This window comes from Nuphar pumila, chromosome 16, assembly GCF_984573655.1.
Source record: "Nuphar pumila chromosome 16, dmNupPumi1.hap1.1, whole genome shotgun sequence".
Taxonomy (NCBI): domain Eukaryota; kingdom Viridiplantae; phylum Streptophyta; class Magnoliopsida; order Nymphaeales; family Nymphaeaceae; genus Nuphar; species Nuphar pumila.
In genome coordinates this window covers 78,499,360-78,513,949 of record NC_143264.1, presented here as the reverse complement: position 1 = coordinate 78,513,949, position 14,590 = coordinate 78,499,360, and the positions used below count along the sequence as shown (strand labels likewise).

General features: G+C 38.8%; 1 protein-coding gene across 1 annotated transcript; it reads left to right on the top strand.

The window, feature by feature from the left end:
* Positions 1 to 267: 267 nt before the first annotated feature.
* On the top strand, positions 268 to 14,375 carry LOC149813737 (ABC transporter C family member 5-like). Its single transcript, XM_089991194.1, has 11 exons — positions 268 to 2,370; positions 2,500 to 2,820; positions 2,985 to 3,071; positions 4,392 to 5,084; positions 5,223 to 5,387; positions 6,312 to 6,606; positions 7,074 to 7,288; positions 10,353 to 10,658; positions 10,744 to 10,807; positions 12,204 to 12,443; positions 13,891 to 14,375. Exons 1-11 carry the CDS (start codon positions 268 to 270, stop codon positions 14,019 to 14,021), a joined length of 4,620 nt encoding a protein of 1,539 aa, XP_089847320.1. The 3' UTR covers positions 14,022 to 14,375.
* The last annotated feature ends 215 nt before the right edge of the window (positions 14,376 to 14,590 follow it).

Genomic DNA, 14,590 nt, shown 5'->3' with positions numbered 1-14,590 from the left:
GCGGCTCTCATGAACTCTTTGTCTTGTACGTCTATATCGCTCTCTTCAGCAAGATGTCCACGAACTCTTTCATCTAGAGACCCTCCTAATTTATTTTGGGTTCTCTCAGTGGTTGCCAAATTGCGCATTCGCTTTGTGTATGTCCGCCCTTCTCTCTTAGAAACGCAACATTTGGTGATATATGTAATTATTGGTGTTTAATTCGGTTAAGGAGAATCTGTATAAGTCTGCAGAGGACTCCCATCTTTCCAGTTTGGTTCTAGAGTAATGGGGTTGTTGGGTTTCCTGGGTTTTGCTGGTTCCCTAATCTCACGTTGTTCGGCTGCTGCACTGCCCAATCTGGGTACGTTTCCGGATGATGGTTCCATATTTGGTTTCTTCAAAAACCTGCCGGTTTTGGAAAGGATCGCTGTTTCGATCCATTTGGTGATGTTTGTGCTCCTATTCTTCTCGTTGTCGTCTCGCCGGATCCTCACTTGCATTGGCCGTGTCCCGTTCTTTAAGCGACGTCGTGCCCATTCGAGTCCCGGAGGCGGGAGCGGTGATTCATTGAAGATTGAGATTGGTAATTCCTTTAAGATCACTCTTTTATGTTGTGGGTACGTTCTTTTTCTGCAATTGTTGGTGATTGCATTCGAGGCGATGTACTGGGATGTGAATTTTTGTGGTTGGTCTGCTCTTTGCTTGTCCTGCATTCAGGCTCTTGCATGGTTTGTTCTGAGCTTCTGTGTGTTTCACTGCAAATTGAGGGGTTCGGAGAAACTCCCTGTTTTAGTTAGATTATGGTGGCTCTTATCATTCATAGTCTGCATTTGCACTGTTTATGTGGATGCGAGAGGGTTCATTGATGGTTCGTTGAGGTTGAATTCGCATGTCTTAGAGAATATCAGCGCCACCCCGGCGCTGGCATTCCTCTGTTTCATTTCATGCCGTGGGAATTCCGGCATTCAGTTAGCCAGTTCAGATTTGCAAGAGCCATTGTTGAGTGAGGAGCCTGGTTGCTTGAAGGTTACTCCTTACGAGGAAGCTGGATTGTTCAGCTTGGCCACGTTGTCGTGGCTGGATCCTCTTCTGTCAAGCGGTGCAAAGAGGCCTCTTGAGCTCAAGGATGTTCCTCTTTTAGCTCCCAGGGATCGTCCCAAGACTTCTTATAAGATGTTGAACGGCAATTGGGAGAGGCTGAAATCCAATGATTCTTCGAAGCAACCATCATTGGCTTTGGCCATCTTCAGGTCATTTTGGAAGGAGGCTGTCTGCAATGCTGTATTTGCAGGTCTTAACACAATTGTTTCTTATGTTGGGCCTTATATGATCAGTTACTTTGTTGACTATTTGGGAGGAAATATAGCATTTCCTCATGAGGGATACATTCTCGCTTCGATATTTTTTGTTGCTAAACTCGTAGAGACGATAACAACGCGACAGTGGTACCTTGGAGTTGATATCTTAGGAATGCATGTGAGATCTGCTCTCACAGCAATGGTGTATCGCAAAGGACTCCGACTCTCAAATACAGCCAGGCAAAGTCATACAAGTGGAGAGATTGTGAATTATATGGCAGTTGATGTGCAAAGGATTGGTGACTATTCCTGGTATCTTCATGATATATGGATGCTACCTCTGCAAATCGTGCTTGCATTAGCAATTTTATACAAGAATGTTGGCATTGCATCAGTTGCTACACTGGGTGCCACCATAATCTCCATTCTTGTTACTGTTCCTTTTGCACAGATGCAAGAGAATTATCAAGATAGGATGATGGCAGCTAAGGACGACCGCATGCGGAAAACTTCAGAGTGCTTGCGGAATATGAGAATCCTTAAGTTGCAGGCTTGGGAGGATCGATACCAAGAAGTGCTTGAAGGCATGAGGAAGGTTGAGTTTAGATGGATTCAGAAGTCTCTCTATTCACAGGCTCTTGTTACATTCATCTTTTGGGCTTCACCTATTTTTGTTGCTGTTGTCACTTTTGCAACCTCTGTACTGCTGGGTGATCAGCTCACAGCAGGAGAAGTTCTATCTGCACTTGCGACTTTCCGCATCCTTCAGGAACCTCTTAGAAATTTTCCAGACTTGGTCTCCATGATGGCACAGACCAAGGTATCTTTGGATCGAATTTCAGGTTTCTTACTGGAGGAGGAACTGCAAGCAGATGCTACAATAGATGTCCCAAAAGGTCTCACTAACATAGCCATAGAAATCCGAAATGCTGAATTTTGCTGGGATCCATCCTCTTCCAAGCCAACACTGTCAATAATACAGATGAAGGCGGAGAAAGGAATGAGAGTGGCAGTCTGTGGCGTGGTTGGCTCTGGGAAATCAAGCTTCCTTTCTTGTATCCTTGGAGAGATTCCCAAGATTTCTGGTGATGTATGTTAAGATCTCCCTTTTATTCCTTTAAGTTGCATCAAAATTTCCATATGATACTCGTCTTGTGTTTCATTTTTTTCAAAGCTTCGTTTTTCTAACATTCGGTGTTCTAATTTTGTGTACGGACAGGTACAGATAAGTGGTTCCGCAGCTTATGTTTCTCAGTCAGCCTGGATCCAGTCTGGAACCATAGAGGAGAACATTCTTTTCGGTAGCCCAATGGACAAATCTAGGTACAAGAATGTCATTCATGCCTGCACCCTGAAAAAGGATCTGAAACTTTTCTCGCATGAAGATCAGACCATAATTGGTGACAGAGGCATAAATCTTAGCGGTGGTCAGAAACAAAGAGTGCAGCTTGCAAGAGCACTCTATCAAGATGCAGACATATATTTGCTTGATGACCCCTTCAGTGCAGTTGATGCACATACAGGGTCAGAATTGTTCAAGGCTAGTACAAAGATGTTATCGTTATTTGCAGTTATTTTTCATTTTTATTTTCAAAATGCAGCTAGGATAGCTGAAGCTGTACATGCTCTTGATTTCTACAAATCCTCCCATTTTTATCTACTGGTTGAGAACTCACCTTTCAAAGTGTATAATATGTATTTCAGGAATACATATTGACAGCATTAGCATCTAAGACTGTGATCTATGTCACTCATCAAGTAGAGTTTTTGCCAGCCGCTGATTTAATTCTGGTATGGAGTTTATCTCTGTTCAGTTTGTTAGTTACTCACTTGGTTGACTCCTTTTGCATGTTGTGATGTGCTTGTGACCTTAGCCATTTTTCTTTCTTCTTGCTGTAGTGTTGTTGATGCATGGTTCATCATGAAGTCTTTGTTAGGTGCAATATCTGGCATCATGAGATGTTCTAACTGCTACATAGTTTATGGAATGGAAAAAAGACTGCTTCTCATTTGCCTTTGTTCTTTATTTGTGACCTCTACAAGGTAGATAGGATTGAAGGCTGTCCCTTGTGCTTGATATTGCCTACTTTCATTTTCTGCCAATGTTGTTTATTTGCACCTAAATAGTGGTGGACATCGGGCCGGGATTGGGATGCAAAAAAAGCAGCCCAGACCTGATTAAGGTTGGGCCTGGCAGAATTAACTAAACGGGCTTGAATCTGGCCCAGTCCAATATGCAAACACACAGAGCCTAACCAGTTTATTGGTCGGGGCTAAAGGGCCCAATCCAACTCAAACCTAATTATAAATGGGCCAAGGTTTTGTTTCCTAGGCTGGGGTCAGGCCCTTACGGGTTTGTAATGGGCTGGCCTGATGTCCACTCCTGCTCTTAAACTACTTGAAATTAATTTATTGTTCCAACATGTTGTGGAGTCTGCCTGCTTTTTGTGAATTCATGTTTGTAATTGTGCATATTTAGATTTACCTGTTCATAGGCATTAGATATGAATTGAGAAGCTGTTTCTTATTCTTGATCTTGACTGAAAATGTATGGACATTTCATTAGCTGATCTTCCATTGTTTTAATACCATGTGAAAAATAAGAGCTTTGTAAGGGCTTGTGTATTCTTGTTGACAGGAGTATACACATAAAATATAAACCACTATATGCAATTTGTCACAAGAAAATAAAAGAAAGGATTTAACCTGCCCTTGTGCATAAACGTAAGGACATTAAAAAATAGAAAATGTGGTGTGAAAATATGTACATATTGTACAACAGTACAAGGCAGGACAGACTTTTACTTGTGCAGTATTTAAACAATAGGAAGTTAGAAACCCATCATGCAGTAACTGATGTAAGATAACTGGAAAAAACATGACTTTCTTTGCTATTGCACTTAATAGGAAGTTAGAAGCCTACCATGCAGTAGCTGATGTAAGATAAACCTTACAACTGTCAGTCTCACTTGTCTCGACTTGCATCCATGTTGATCAAAAGTTCCTCTTGTTTGTGTTCCTATGTCTCAATCATATTCTTGGTTTTTCAAAATTGATCTTCTTAATTATATATATAAAAGTTTAGCTTTTTATATATGTTTTTCTTGCCAGGTTCTTAAAGAAGGCCAGATAATTCAGTCAGGGAAGTATGAAGACCTTCTACAAGCTGGAACTGATTTTGATGCCTTAGTTTCTGCACATCATGAAGCAATTGAATCTCTAGATATTCCAGAATCTGCTGCAGATGATCCTGTTGAGACAATGCCTGATGAAGATCCAGTTATGTATAACGGAGATTGTGAATCAGCAACAAGCAATATTGATCATATGCAAAGACAAAATTCAGAGAATGATTCTTCTGATAAGAAAGCAAACAAGGAAAAGAAGAAAGCAAAGCGCATGAGAAAGAACCAGCTTGTTCAGGAAGAAGAAAGGGAGAGAGGAAGAGTTAGCTTAAAAGTGTACTTGTCATATATGACTGCAGCATATAAAGGTGCGTTGATACCTTTGATCATCCTTGCCCAGACAACATTTCAAGTGCTCCAAATTGCAAGCAATTGGTGGATGGCCTGGGCAAATCCACAAACTGCAGGAGATAAGCCCAAGGCAAGCAACACCATTCTACTTGTTGTCTACATGTCCCTTGCTTTTGGAAGCTCTTTCTTTGTATTTTTGAGAGCTGTTCTTGTAGCTACCTTTGGTCTGGAAGCTGCACAGAAGTTGTTCGTGAAAATGCTTATGAGCATCTTCAGAGCACCAATGTCTTTCTTTGATTCTACTCCAGCTGGACGTATCTTGAATCGTGTAAGTTGTGAGCTTTCATTTCTGGCAGTAGAAATTTTCTTAGCCTTTCCTAATTATCAGATTCAACAATTGAGCATAACACATGAGCATTCTTATTTTTATCACAACTTTCATTATAAGTTATATATAAACCATCAGGTATCTGTGGACCAAAGCGTTGTTGATCTAGATATTCCTTTCAGACTTGGTGGCTTTGCATCCACAACAATACAGCTTCTTGGCATAGTTGGTGTCATGTCTAAAGTAACTTGGCAAGTCCTGCTTCTGATAATCCCAATGGCAATAGCGTGCTTATGGATGCAGGTATTTAGCCTTTGTGTGCTTCTTCAGAGTTTATATAATCTGAATATCTATTGGATAAACCACTCGACCCACACACATGCCCATGCATGTTCGCAGTACAATACTCGTAGAGCGGTTAGGGAAAACCACCGTAATTTGATTGGTAGCAAAGAGGGGGTTCAGTTGCTTAAATTTGAGAAACTATTTGGTTTTATAAACACACATACACCAGCTGAAGTGCTATACGTGGAACTAATAAGACAGTAAGATGTATAACATTGTATTAAGTGACTTAAGCACAAAACAGAGGAAATGTTTGGGTCGATTTAGCTTCATGGTTCCTGCTACTAGTGGCCATGTTTCAGAACTTTGGTCTTGGAGATTTCTTGGTAGGATAATGTCTTAGGGCATTATAAAAGTTTTTTCTTGGAAAAATCTTGGCAAAATTTACAAAAAGGAAAAAATGAAGAAAGAAATTTGACTACCTTACTACAAAACAATGTTGAGAATCTTGAGATGATCATTTGGTCTTACCAGATCATGATAATGTTGCAATGAATTTGATACAATTTTTTTCGGAAATATTGAGATAATTTTGCAGTCTTTTTTTATTCCCATATTCTGAAGTAGCACCAAAGGTATGAATTTGCTAAATCTATTCAAACAAAGACACTTGTCAAAAACATGTCCAGCATGCTACTATGGACACGACTGCACATTAGTGTCATTTTCGGTCTCTCCATGGATCAAGAACCATAGATTGTATTAGTAAATACTTCCAGATGTTGGAAAATCAGCTTACACGTGTGCATGTCCATGTTCATGCACATGTTAGCATGTAAATCACCTCCCCTAGTTGTAGTTGCAGAGACCATTAATGGATACTTGTTACATTTTTTGTGTTATATTCTTGAGATATGTCCTAAGCTTCACGGTTTTCTGCAGAAATACTACATGGCTTCATCAAGAGAACTAGTTCGCCTTGTCAGCATTCAGAAGTCTCCTGTCATTCATCTCTTTGCAGAGTCTATTGCTGGAGCTGCTACAATTAGAGGATTTGGGCAAGAGAAACGGTTCTTGAAGAGGAACTTGTACCTGCTTGATTGTTTTGCTCGCCCATTTTTTTGCAGCATTGCTGCCATTGAATGGCTTTGCTTTCGCATGGAGATGCTATCAACCTTTGTATTTGCATTTTGCATGGCTCTACTTGTAAGCTTTCCGCATGGAAGTATTGACCCAAGTAAGTGGCTTTTATTTAACAGAATGTTTTCTTATTTTCTTTGAGGGTTTATCTTCCCTGTTTTCTGACAGAAAGAAAGTACTTTTTTCTTTTGGCCTCTATCGCAGGAAAACTAGAAACTTATAGCTGCAATTATTTCATGATTGAAATATGTGACATCATTCTTAGAAAGTGTTTTTTTTTCCTGTCACAGGAAATTAATACCTGATAGTTGCAATTTTTTCATTTTTGAAATATTCCACACCATCCTTATCTAAGGATTTACTAGTTCACTCCCTATTTTCCTATTGAAAATTTCTATTAGTATTTGTTTATTTAATGTTGCTGCATGATTATAATATAAATCTCTTAAAATTGTATGAAGCTGAAAATGTTCCTCATCAAGAGTAGTTTAACTGTTTCCTAGATCAAAAGATACATATTGAATACTATTTTTCTGTTTGTGCTTGCTTTTTTTCTTTGTTCAGGCATGGCAGGGCTTGCAGTTACATATGGTCTAAATTTGAATGCACGTTTGTCAAGATGGATTTTGAGCTTTTGTAAATTGGAAAATAAAATTATTTCCATTGAACGGATTCATCAGTACTGCCAAATTACAGCTGAGGCACCAGCTGTCATTGAGAATTCTCGGCCTCCACCTTTTTGGCCAGACAAGGGAATGACTGAGCTTATTAATCTCAAGGTATTTAGTTCAAATATTTTCTTTCCTTATTTCCCTTTCTTGATCTTTCATTGATGGATTAAGTTATTCCAATGTTTTGGTTTCCCATGTTACTAGCATCTCAAAAGCATTTGGACCTTAAAGCTGATCAGGTTTTATGGGAGAAGCCCAGTTATTGTATCTCTTATTTCATGCCCAACCATGATCAATGAGCAAAACATGAAAATACATTGGGAAGGTTGGTCTCCCAGTCTGTAGCACGTGCTGGCTCTTAACTGGGTGGTGCATCACAGCATGCTGCACATGACTAACAATCGCTTTGGGTGCCACCACTTCAATTCGTTCGCTTTAACTGTTAGGGATGTAATCTTATCTATGTAATAAATGCTGAACAATACAACAAAACAACAACAACAACTACGCCTTCATCCCAAAACAATTGGGGTCAGCGATATGAACCAAAAAAGAAATTCATTTTGGGTCTTCCACATGAATCCTTTTCCTCCAATCATTTCTATCCAACGCCATGTCCTCGGTGAGGTTCAAAGCATTCATATCCTTTCCTATCATCTCCATCCAAGTCTTCCTAGGCCTACCCCGACCTCTTTTAACTAATATATTTTCCCATTTCTCCAACCTTCTAACTGGAGCATCATTAGGCCTTCGCCGAATATGTCCAAACCACCGTAAACGATTCTCTCGCATCTTATTTTCAATGGGTGCAACACCTACCTTCTTACGTATCTCTTCGTTCCGAATCTTATCTTTTATTGTATTTCCACACATCCATCTAAGCATCCGCATCTCAGCTACACTCATTTTTTGAATATGATGTCTCTTGGCAGCCCAACATTCCGTACCATATAGTAAAGCGGGTCTAATAGTCGTCCTATAAAACTTTCCCTTCAACCGCAATGGCATTCTACGATCGCACAGCACTCCAGTAGCACTTTTCCATTTCATCCACCCAACCTTTATCCTATGATTTACATCTCCATCAATTTCTCTATACTTTTGAATGATGGATCCCAAATATTTGAAATAATCATTCACCGGTATATCTTGCTCACCAAGCTTCACTACACTCCCATCACTACTTCGTTGCTTACTAAACCGACATTCCATATATTCAGTCTTACTCTTACTCAACTTAAAACCTCTAGCTTCCAATGTCTGTCTCCATAATTCTAACTTAGCATTAACCCCAGCTCTAGACTCATCAATCAAAACAATATCATCAGCAAACAACATACACCACGGTACATTTTCTTGAATTGATCTCGTAAGCTCATCCATCACTATCGCAAATAGGAAAGGGCTTAAAGCAGATCCTTGATGTAACCCAACCGTTATCGGAAAATTGGTTGTCACCCCTCCACAAGTGCGGACATTGGTTACTACTCCTTCATACATATCTTTAATTATACTAATGTACTTGAGAGAAACACCTTTCTTCATCATTGTCCACCAGAGAACGTCCCTAGGTACTCTATCGTATGCCTTCTCTAAATCAATAAAAACCATATGCAAATCTTTGTTCCTCTCTCTATATCTTTCAATAAGTTGTCTAAGAAGATGTATAGCTTCCATAGTTGATCTTCCAGGCATAAAACCAAATTGATTCTCCGATATCATGACAACCTTCCTCAACCTAGACTCAATCACCCTCTCCCAAAGTTTCATAGTATGACTCATGAGTTTTATACCACGATAGTTTGTGCAATCTTGTATATCACCCTTATTCTTATATAAAGGCACCAAAGTACTCTTCCTCCACTCATTAGGCATCTTATTTGTTCGCCAAATCAAGTTAAAAAGATTTGTCAACCATTCTAAACCTTTCTCTCCCAAGCATTTCCAAGCCTCGATAGGTATACCATCTGGGCCAACTGCCCTTCTTGATTTCATTTTCTTCAAAGCCTCTGCAATTTCTTTCTTTTGAATCTTGCGCATGAAGTCACAATTTATCTCATGAAAAGGAATGGAGAAGTCTCCAAGATCTTGAGCATGACTATCATTAAATAGCTTATCAAAATAATCTTTCCATCTCTCCTTAATCTCCTCATCTTTGACTAAAACCCTTTGCGTTTCATCTTTGATACATCTAACCATACCCAAATCCTTCGATTTCCTATCTCTCATCTTTGCAAGCCTATAAATATCCTTCTCGCCTTCTTTGGTATCCAACTTGTCATAAACCTCCTTATATACCTTAGCCCTCGCGTTTCGAACAACTTTTTTAGCTTCCTTCTTTGCTATCATATACTTCTCCAAATTCTCATTATCACGACTCTTACTTAGATTTCTATAACACTCTCTTTTAACCTTAATAGCTAATTTGACATCCTCGTTCCACCATGATGTATCCTTACCTAGTGGTGCACCGCCTTTAGACTCACCCAATACCTCCTTAGCTACTTTTCTCATACCACCCGCTATCTTATTCCACATTGATTCTGAATCCTCCTCGAGACACCAATCAACTTCCTTAACTACCTGCTCTACAAACATTCCTTGTTTAGCTCCTTTCAGTGCCCACCACTTAATTCTAGGATCTATCCTATGTCTATCCCTTTTGCGGCATTGTCTAATTCTAAGATCTAAAATTAAGACTCTATGTTGTGTAGCTACACTTTCTCCTGGTATAACCTTACAATCGATGCAACAACCCCTATCTCTCTTTCTAAGTAGGAAAAAATCTATCTGACTCGTATTAACCCCACTTTTAAATGTTACTATCTAAAATATTTGCTCATATCTGGCAACCTTAATCCAAATTTATCTTGATGACTGATTTTTATTATATAAACAGTTCTGTATCTAGGTCATTTTCTCTTAGTTTCATTTGTATGTTGAATGGATTATTGGTTAGCTGTTATGTTTCTGAAACTTTTAAGTACCATGTCAATTCTCTCTACTTTCTATGGAAAAATCTTTTCCTGTTCCTGTGTTCATTTTGCACTTCAAATAACACACCTACACTTACTCTATTTAAAAACAGTGGTGAAATTGAATACTATGCTTTATTCATATTTTTTTCCCTTGATTACTGAATGCATTCCTGTTAATAACTTAATATTTATAGGTTTGCTACAAGGAAAATCTTCCAATGGTCCTTCATGGGATAAGCTGCAAGTTTCCTGGTGGAAAAAATATAGGAATTGTTGGTCGTACGGGGAGTGGTAAATCTACTCTGATACAGGCATTATTTCGTTTGATTGAACCAGCAGAAGGAAAGATTATCATAGATGGCATTGACATTTCTACCATCGGCCTTCATGATCTTCGTTCCCGTCTTAGCATCATTCCTCAAGATCCAACTTTATTTGAAGGAACCATTAGAGGAAACCTTGATCCACTTGAGGAGCATACTGACTACCAAGTTTGGCAGGTTAAGATCAATCAATTAGATCACTTTTGATAAATTATGTTCAAGTATTTGTTGTTCTCTGACCTGATCCTTATGCTGCCTGTAGGCTTTAGATAAGTGTCAGCTTGGAGATATAATACGCCAAAAAGATCAGAAACTTGAGTGTCCAGGTATTTTCAATAATCAACATGCTTAAATACATATATGCATGTGCATATATAGCTTCCCAATAATAAACTCAATTTCAATATTAGACACAATTCCCAGAAACTAGAAAATTGCCTAGTTTAAATTCAATTATCTTTCAACAGAAAAAAAATGATGCCAATAACCAGTGTGATTTTTTTAAAGCAAATGGGTGGCATATACATGCTTTCACTTTATTACAATAGGCAGGAAAAACCATACATAGTAATGGAAAGCAAGACAAATTTCTGTTTTTTGTCATGCTACTGTAGCCAATGCAAAGCTGTGCGGCTTCTCCTTGTCTGCTGACACCCACTTTTGGAGAAAGATAAATTGAGGATGATGGGGGTAAGCCTCTCCTTTCTAGATGTAATTAGTAAAAAGAAAAGATCAAAACAGAACCCTACTCGTTCCTTTCCTCTGTTTATGAAAAGCCACAACTTTTACCATTGGGCCATGTACCAACTTTTGCACAAGTGAGATGCTAACCTTTGGTTGATCTTATGTGGCTATTACACACACGCACACGCACACGCACACGCACACGCACACGCACACGCACACGCACACGCACACGCACACGCACACGCACACGCACACGCACACGCACACGCACACACATACGCACACACACACACATATGAGTATGAGTATGTGTGCATCTACACCTAGTGGCTGTCAGGTTTTCCATTAGGTCCATCAGATGGGTGGGAGTTCAATTCTTTTACCCCATGGTTTAACAGTAGATGGTTTCATGTTAAGATAACACTATCTGCTTGTTGATGTGTTGCATGCACTGACCTTAAGGAACCACTGTCTACTAAGCATCAAATTTCGTGTCTACCTCATATCCTGTAAACATTAGATTTTGCTATGCAAATGGGTACTTAATATGCCTGCTTGGCCATTATTGACCCTAGTACTTCGGGGTGCCAGTATTGGCCATAGGATGCATCTTGAGTTCTGCCACATTTATTTACTACATCGTATATAATATACAGTATATGACTATCTATTTTACATTTATTAAATTATTTTCTTCATATTTTAATAAGGATCTTTATTTATAATCTTAAGATACACACCACAATGGAACAAGGTATACCACTATACCTCTTACTCTTATTTTGGAAACGCCTGTGTGCCACATTCTTATGCATGTACCCATGTGACATAGCTCTTTTAGTGCATTAAATATATTGTGAACATTTATGCCTGGAAGACATGTATAAGAAAGTGGTGCATTGCAATGCTCCTTTATTTCCTTTTAAGTGAAATAAATGCACGTTGAAAGTGGGTGTATTTAGTGCACCCCATTGATTTTGTGAAAAATTCCACTGTCGATTGTGAAATACATGTATACACATGTTTGACATGCAGTTGTAGAGAATGGGGACAACTGGAGTGTTGGACAAAGGCAGCTTGTATCCTTGGGCAGAGCTTTGCTGAAGCAGGCTAGGATTTTAGTGCTTGATGAAGCAACCGCATCTGTTGACACAGCAACAGATAACTTGATTCAGAGGATCATCCGGACAGAGTTCAGGGACTGCACTGTCTTGACCATTGCACATCGTATTCCAACAGTGATTGACAGTGATATGGTTCTGGTTCTATGTGATGGTAATCATATATGCTTGGATTAGGAAAAGATAAAGTTGAGACCGCTATAAGTGTAGATATTTGCTAAATTAGACACAAGCACTTGAAATTCTTTTATGAGTTTATGGATCTCCAACCTCTGTGTCATTTGCATGAATCATGACTATCAGTTTACTGGTATAAAGGCTGCTGTTAGATCGTTCTTGTTCAAGTCCTTGTTGGATAATAAACATTAAAGCTCCTGACATGTTTTTTCTTCTTTTCTTTCTTCAGTACTTAATATCCTTTTCTATTTTATGTAGTGGCATAGATGAAATTTTAACAACATATAAAGAAATTAGATCTGTTGTCTCTTAATTATATGCATGTATTGCTTTTGATAATTGAAAAATCTACTACTACAGTCAGAATCTGAGAGTGGGCCTTTTTGTCATTGAAAATATTCTTTAGTATCCCTGGTTATTTTACTTTTTTTTTAATATAATCCTGGAGTTATTTTGCTTGATGTATCTTAAAATTCAACCTTGGTGTTCTGTATTTAAAATTTAATCGAGGCTTAATTGGTCTATCAGAATGATGTAGAAATCTTTTTTTTTGGAAGTAAAGGAAATTTTGTATGACTATGCAACAGCATGACATGGCTCCAAAAATCCAGGAACATTCTTATATATCTAGCAGTTCCATCTGGATACAATTTTGTGAAAGTCTTTTGGAGATTTGAGCAATGCTGATAAAAAGGTGGCATATTGATTGTTTGGGATAGGTCTTTCAACTGTTTCTTATTTCGAAGGATGCCACTTTTGTCTGCCTAGAGAAACTGGGTCATTGATATGGTTGTTTACTCCCTGCAATACCTTAGTAGGTTTGTAATGCTGGTAACTCTTCTGGTCCTTGAAACAGATCACTGGCTTCTAATATTTTAGGATGTCTTTTTGTTGGTTACACAAGTTCCCTTTAGATATTCAAGATTGCTGTCACAAACAGTTTCACTTAATGTGGTGTTGTCTGGCGTATCATTGGTGATGTTAAATCACCGCTTCCTCTTAGTATGTAATACAAAAATCATTCGGATCTGTGATGCCAATCTATCATGTTTTTTTATTCAGGTTCCCACTGTTAATCAAATTTTTTGAACTATGAAATTGGTTGTTTAGAAACACACTAGCATTATACCTGACAATTCTGAGAGTTGCTTCTGGATATTGAAAATGCCTGTTTGAATTTTGTACAACTCTTATTCGTCCACTGTTTTAGCTTTCCTGAACTAAAAACATGTCTGACAATTCTGAAGCCTTTTTAAGCTTGCATGTTTTAAGCATAAACAAAGCATTTGTTAGTTTAATTTGAACTAATATGATTCAAAAACCAGCATGTTATCTGGTAATATGCCTGTACTACATATTAGATAATTAATTGTTATCTGTTCTCTGCACTATGGTTGATGCTCAGTCTTGACTGTTGGTCTCAGGTAGAGTTGCAGAGTTTGACAGTCCGCTACGGCTGTTGGAGGACAAGTCATCTATGTTTTTCAAGCTAGTCTCTGAGTACTCAACTCGATCTGGTAGTGTCTCAGACTTGAGTGGTTTGGCTAATTCATGAAACCAGAGATGAAACCATCACGTGCATGATTCTTTGTGCAACTGGAGTTGATGAAGACAGCAAATTGGCACTTACAGAATGGGACAGGATCGTAGCCTGTACAGAGCACTAACCTTCCTTGCACAAAGAAGGTGAAAAATGGTGGGTCTGACCGTTCTTAATTTTCTGTGGATGAGCGGGCACCATTCTTTCTCGCATAAAGTGGAGAGCTGTGCATAGATGGATCGTTGTGTGTATCAGAGTTGAACTGAGCCCCCAAAGGGAAAATCTAGAATAATGTCATCTGGTCACAGACCTTTGTTGTTTCTTTTGCTGTTTGTGCATTTTGCACGAGAGTACACATCGTTTTTAAAGGCATTTTTGATTAGTTTCTTGTCCTGTCTCCATTGAACGTTTTTATCCCCTCTGTGCAGAGGCATCATGTTCCTGATTCTGTCTCTTTTCTGGGCCCGTAGGAAAGCCTGTTTTAGCCTTCTTGGTTAAGATTCGATGTTGGTTTTGACTTATAACCTAATTGTGAGCAATCTGGCTCTACCCCTCTATCAAGTAGCCTCTACACATATGAACCA

Bases quoted from the DNA above. Each gene is read 5' to 3' on its own strand.
- LOC149813737 (XM_089991194.1), top strand. From the start codon at position 268: ATGGGGTTGTTGGGTTTCCTGGGTTTTGCTGGTTCCCTAATCTCACGT. The intron at 2,371-2,499 runs GTATGTTAAGAT...GTGTACGGACAG, and splicing joins TTCCCAAGATTTCTGGTGAT to GTACAGATAAGTGGTTCCGC. The intron at 6,607-7,073 runs GTAAGTGGCTTT...TTCTTTGTTCAG, and splicing joins GCATGGAAGTATTGACCCAA to GCATGGCAGGGCTTGCAGTT.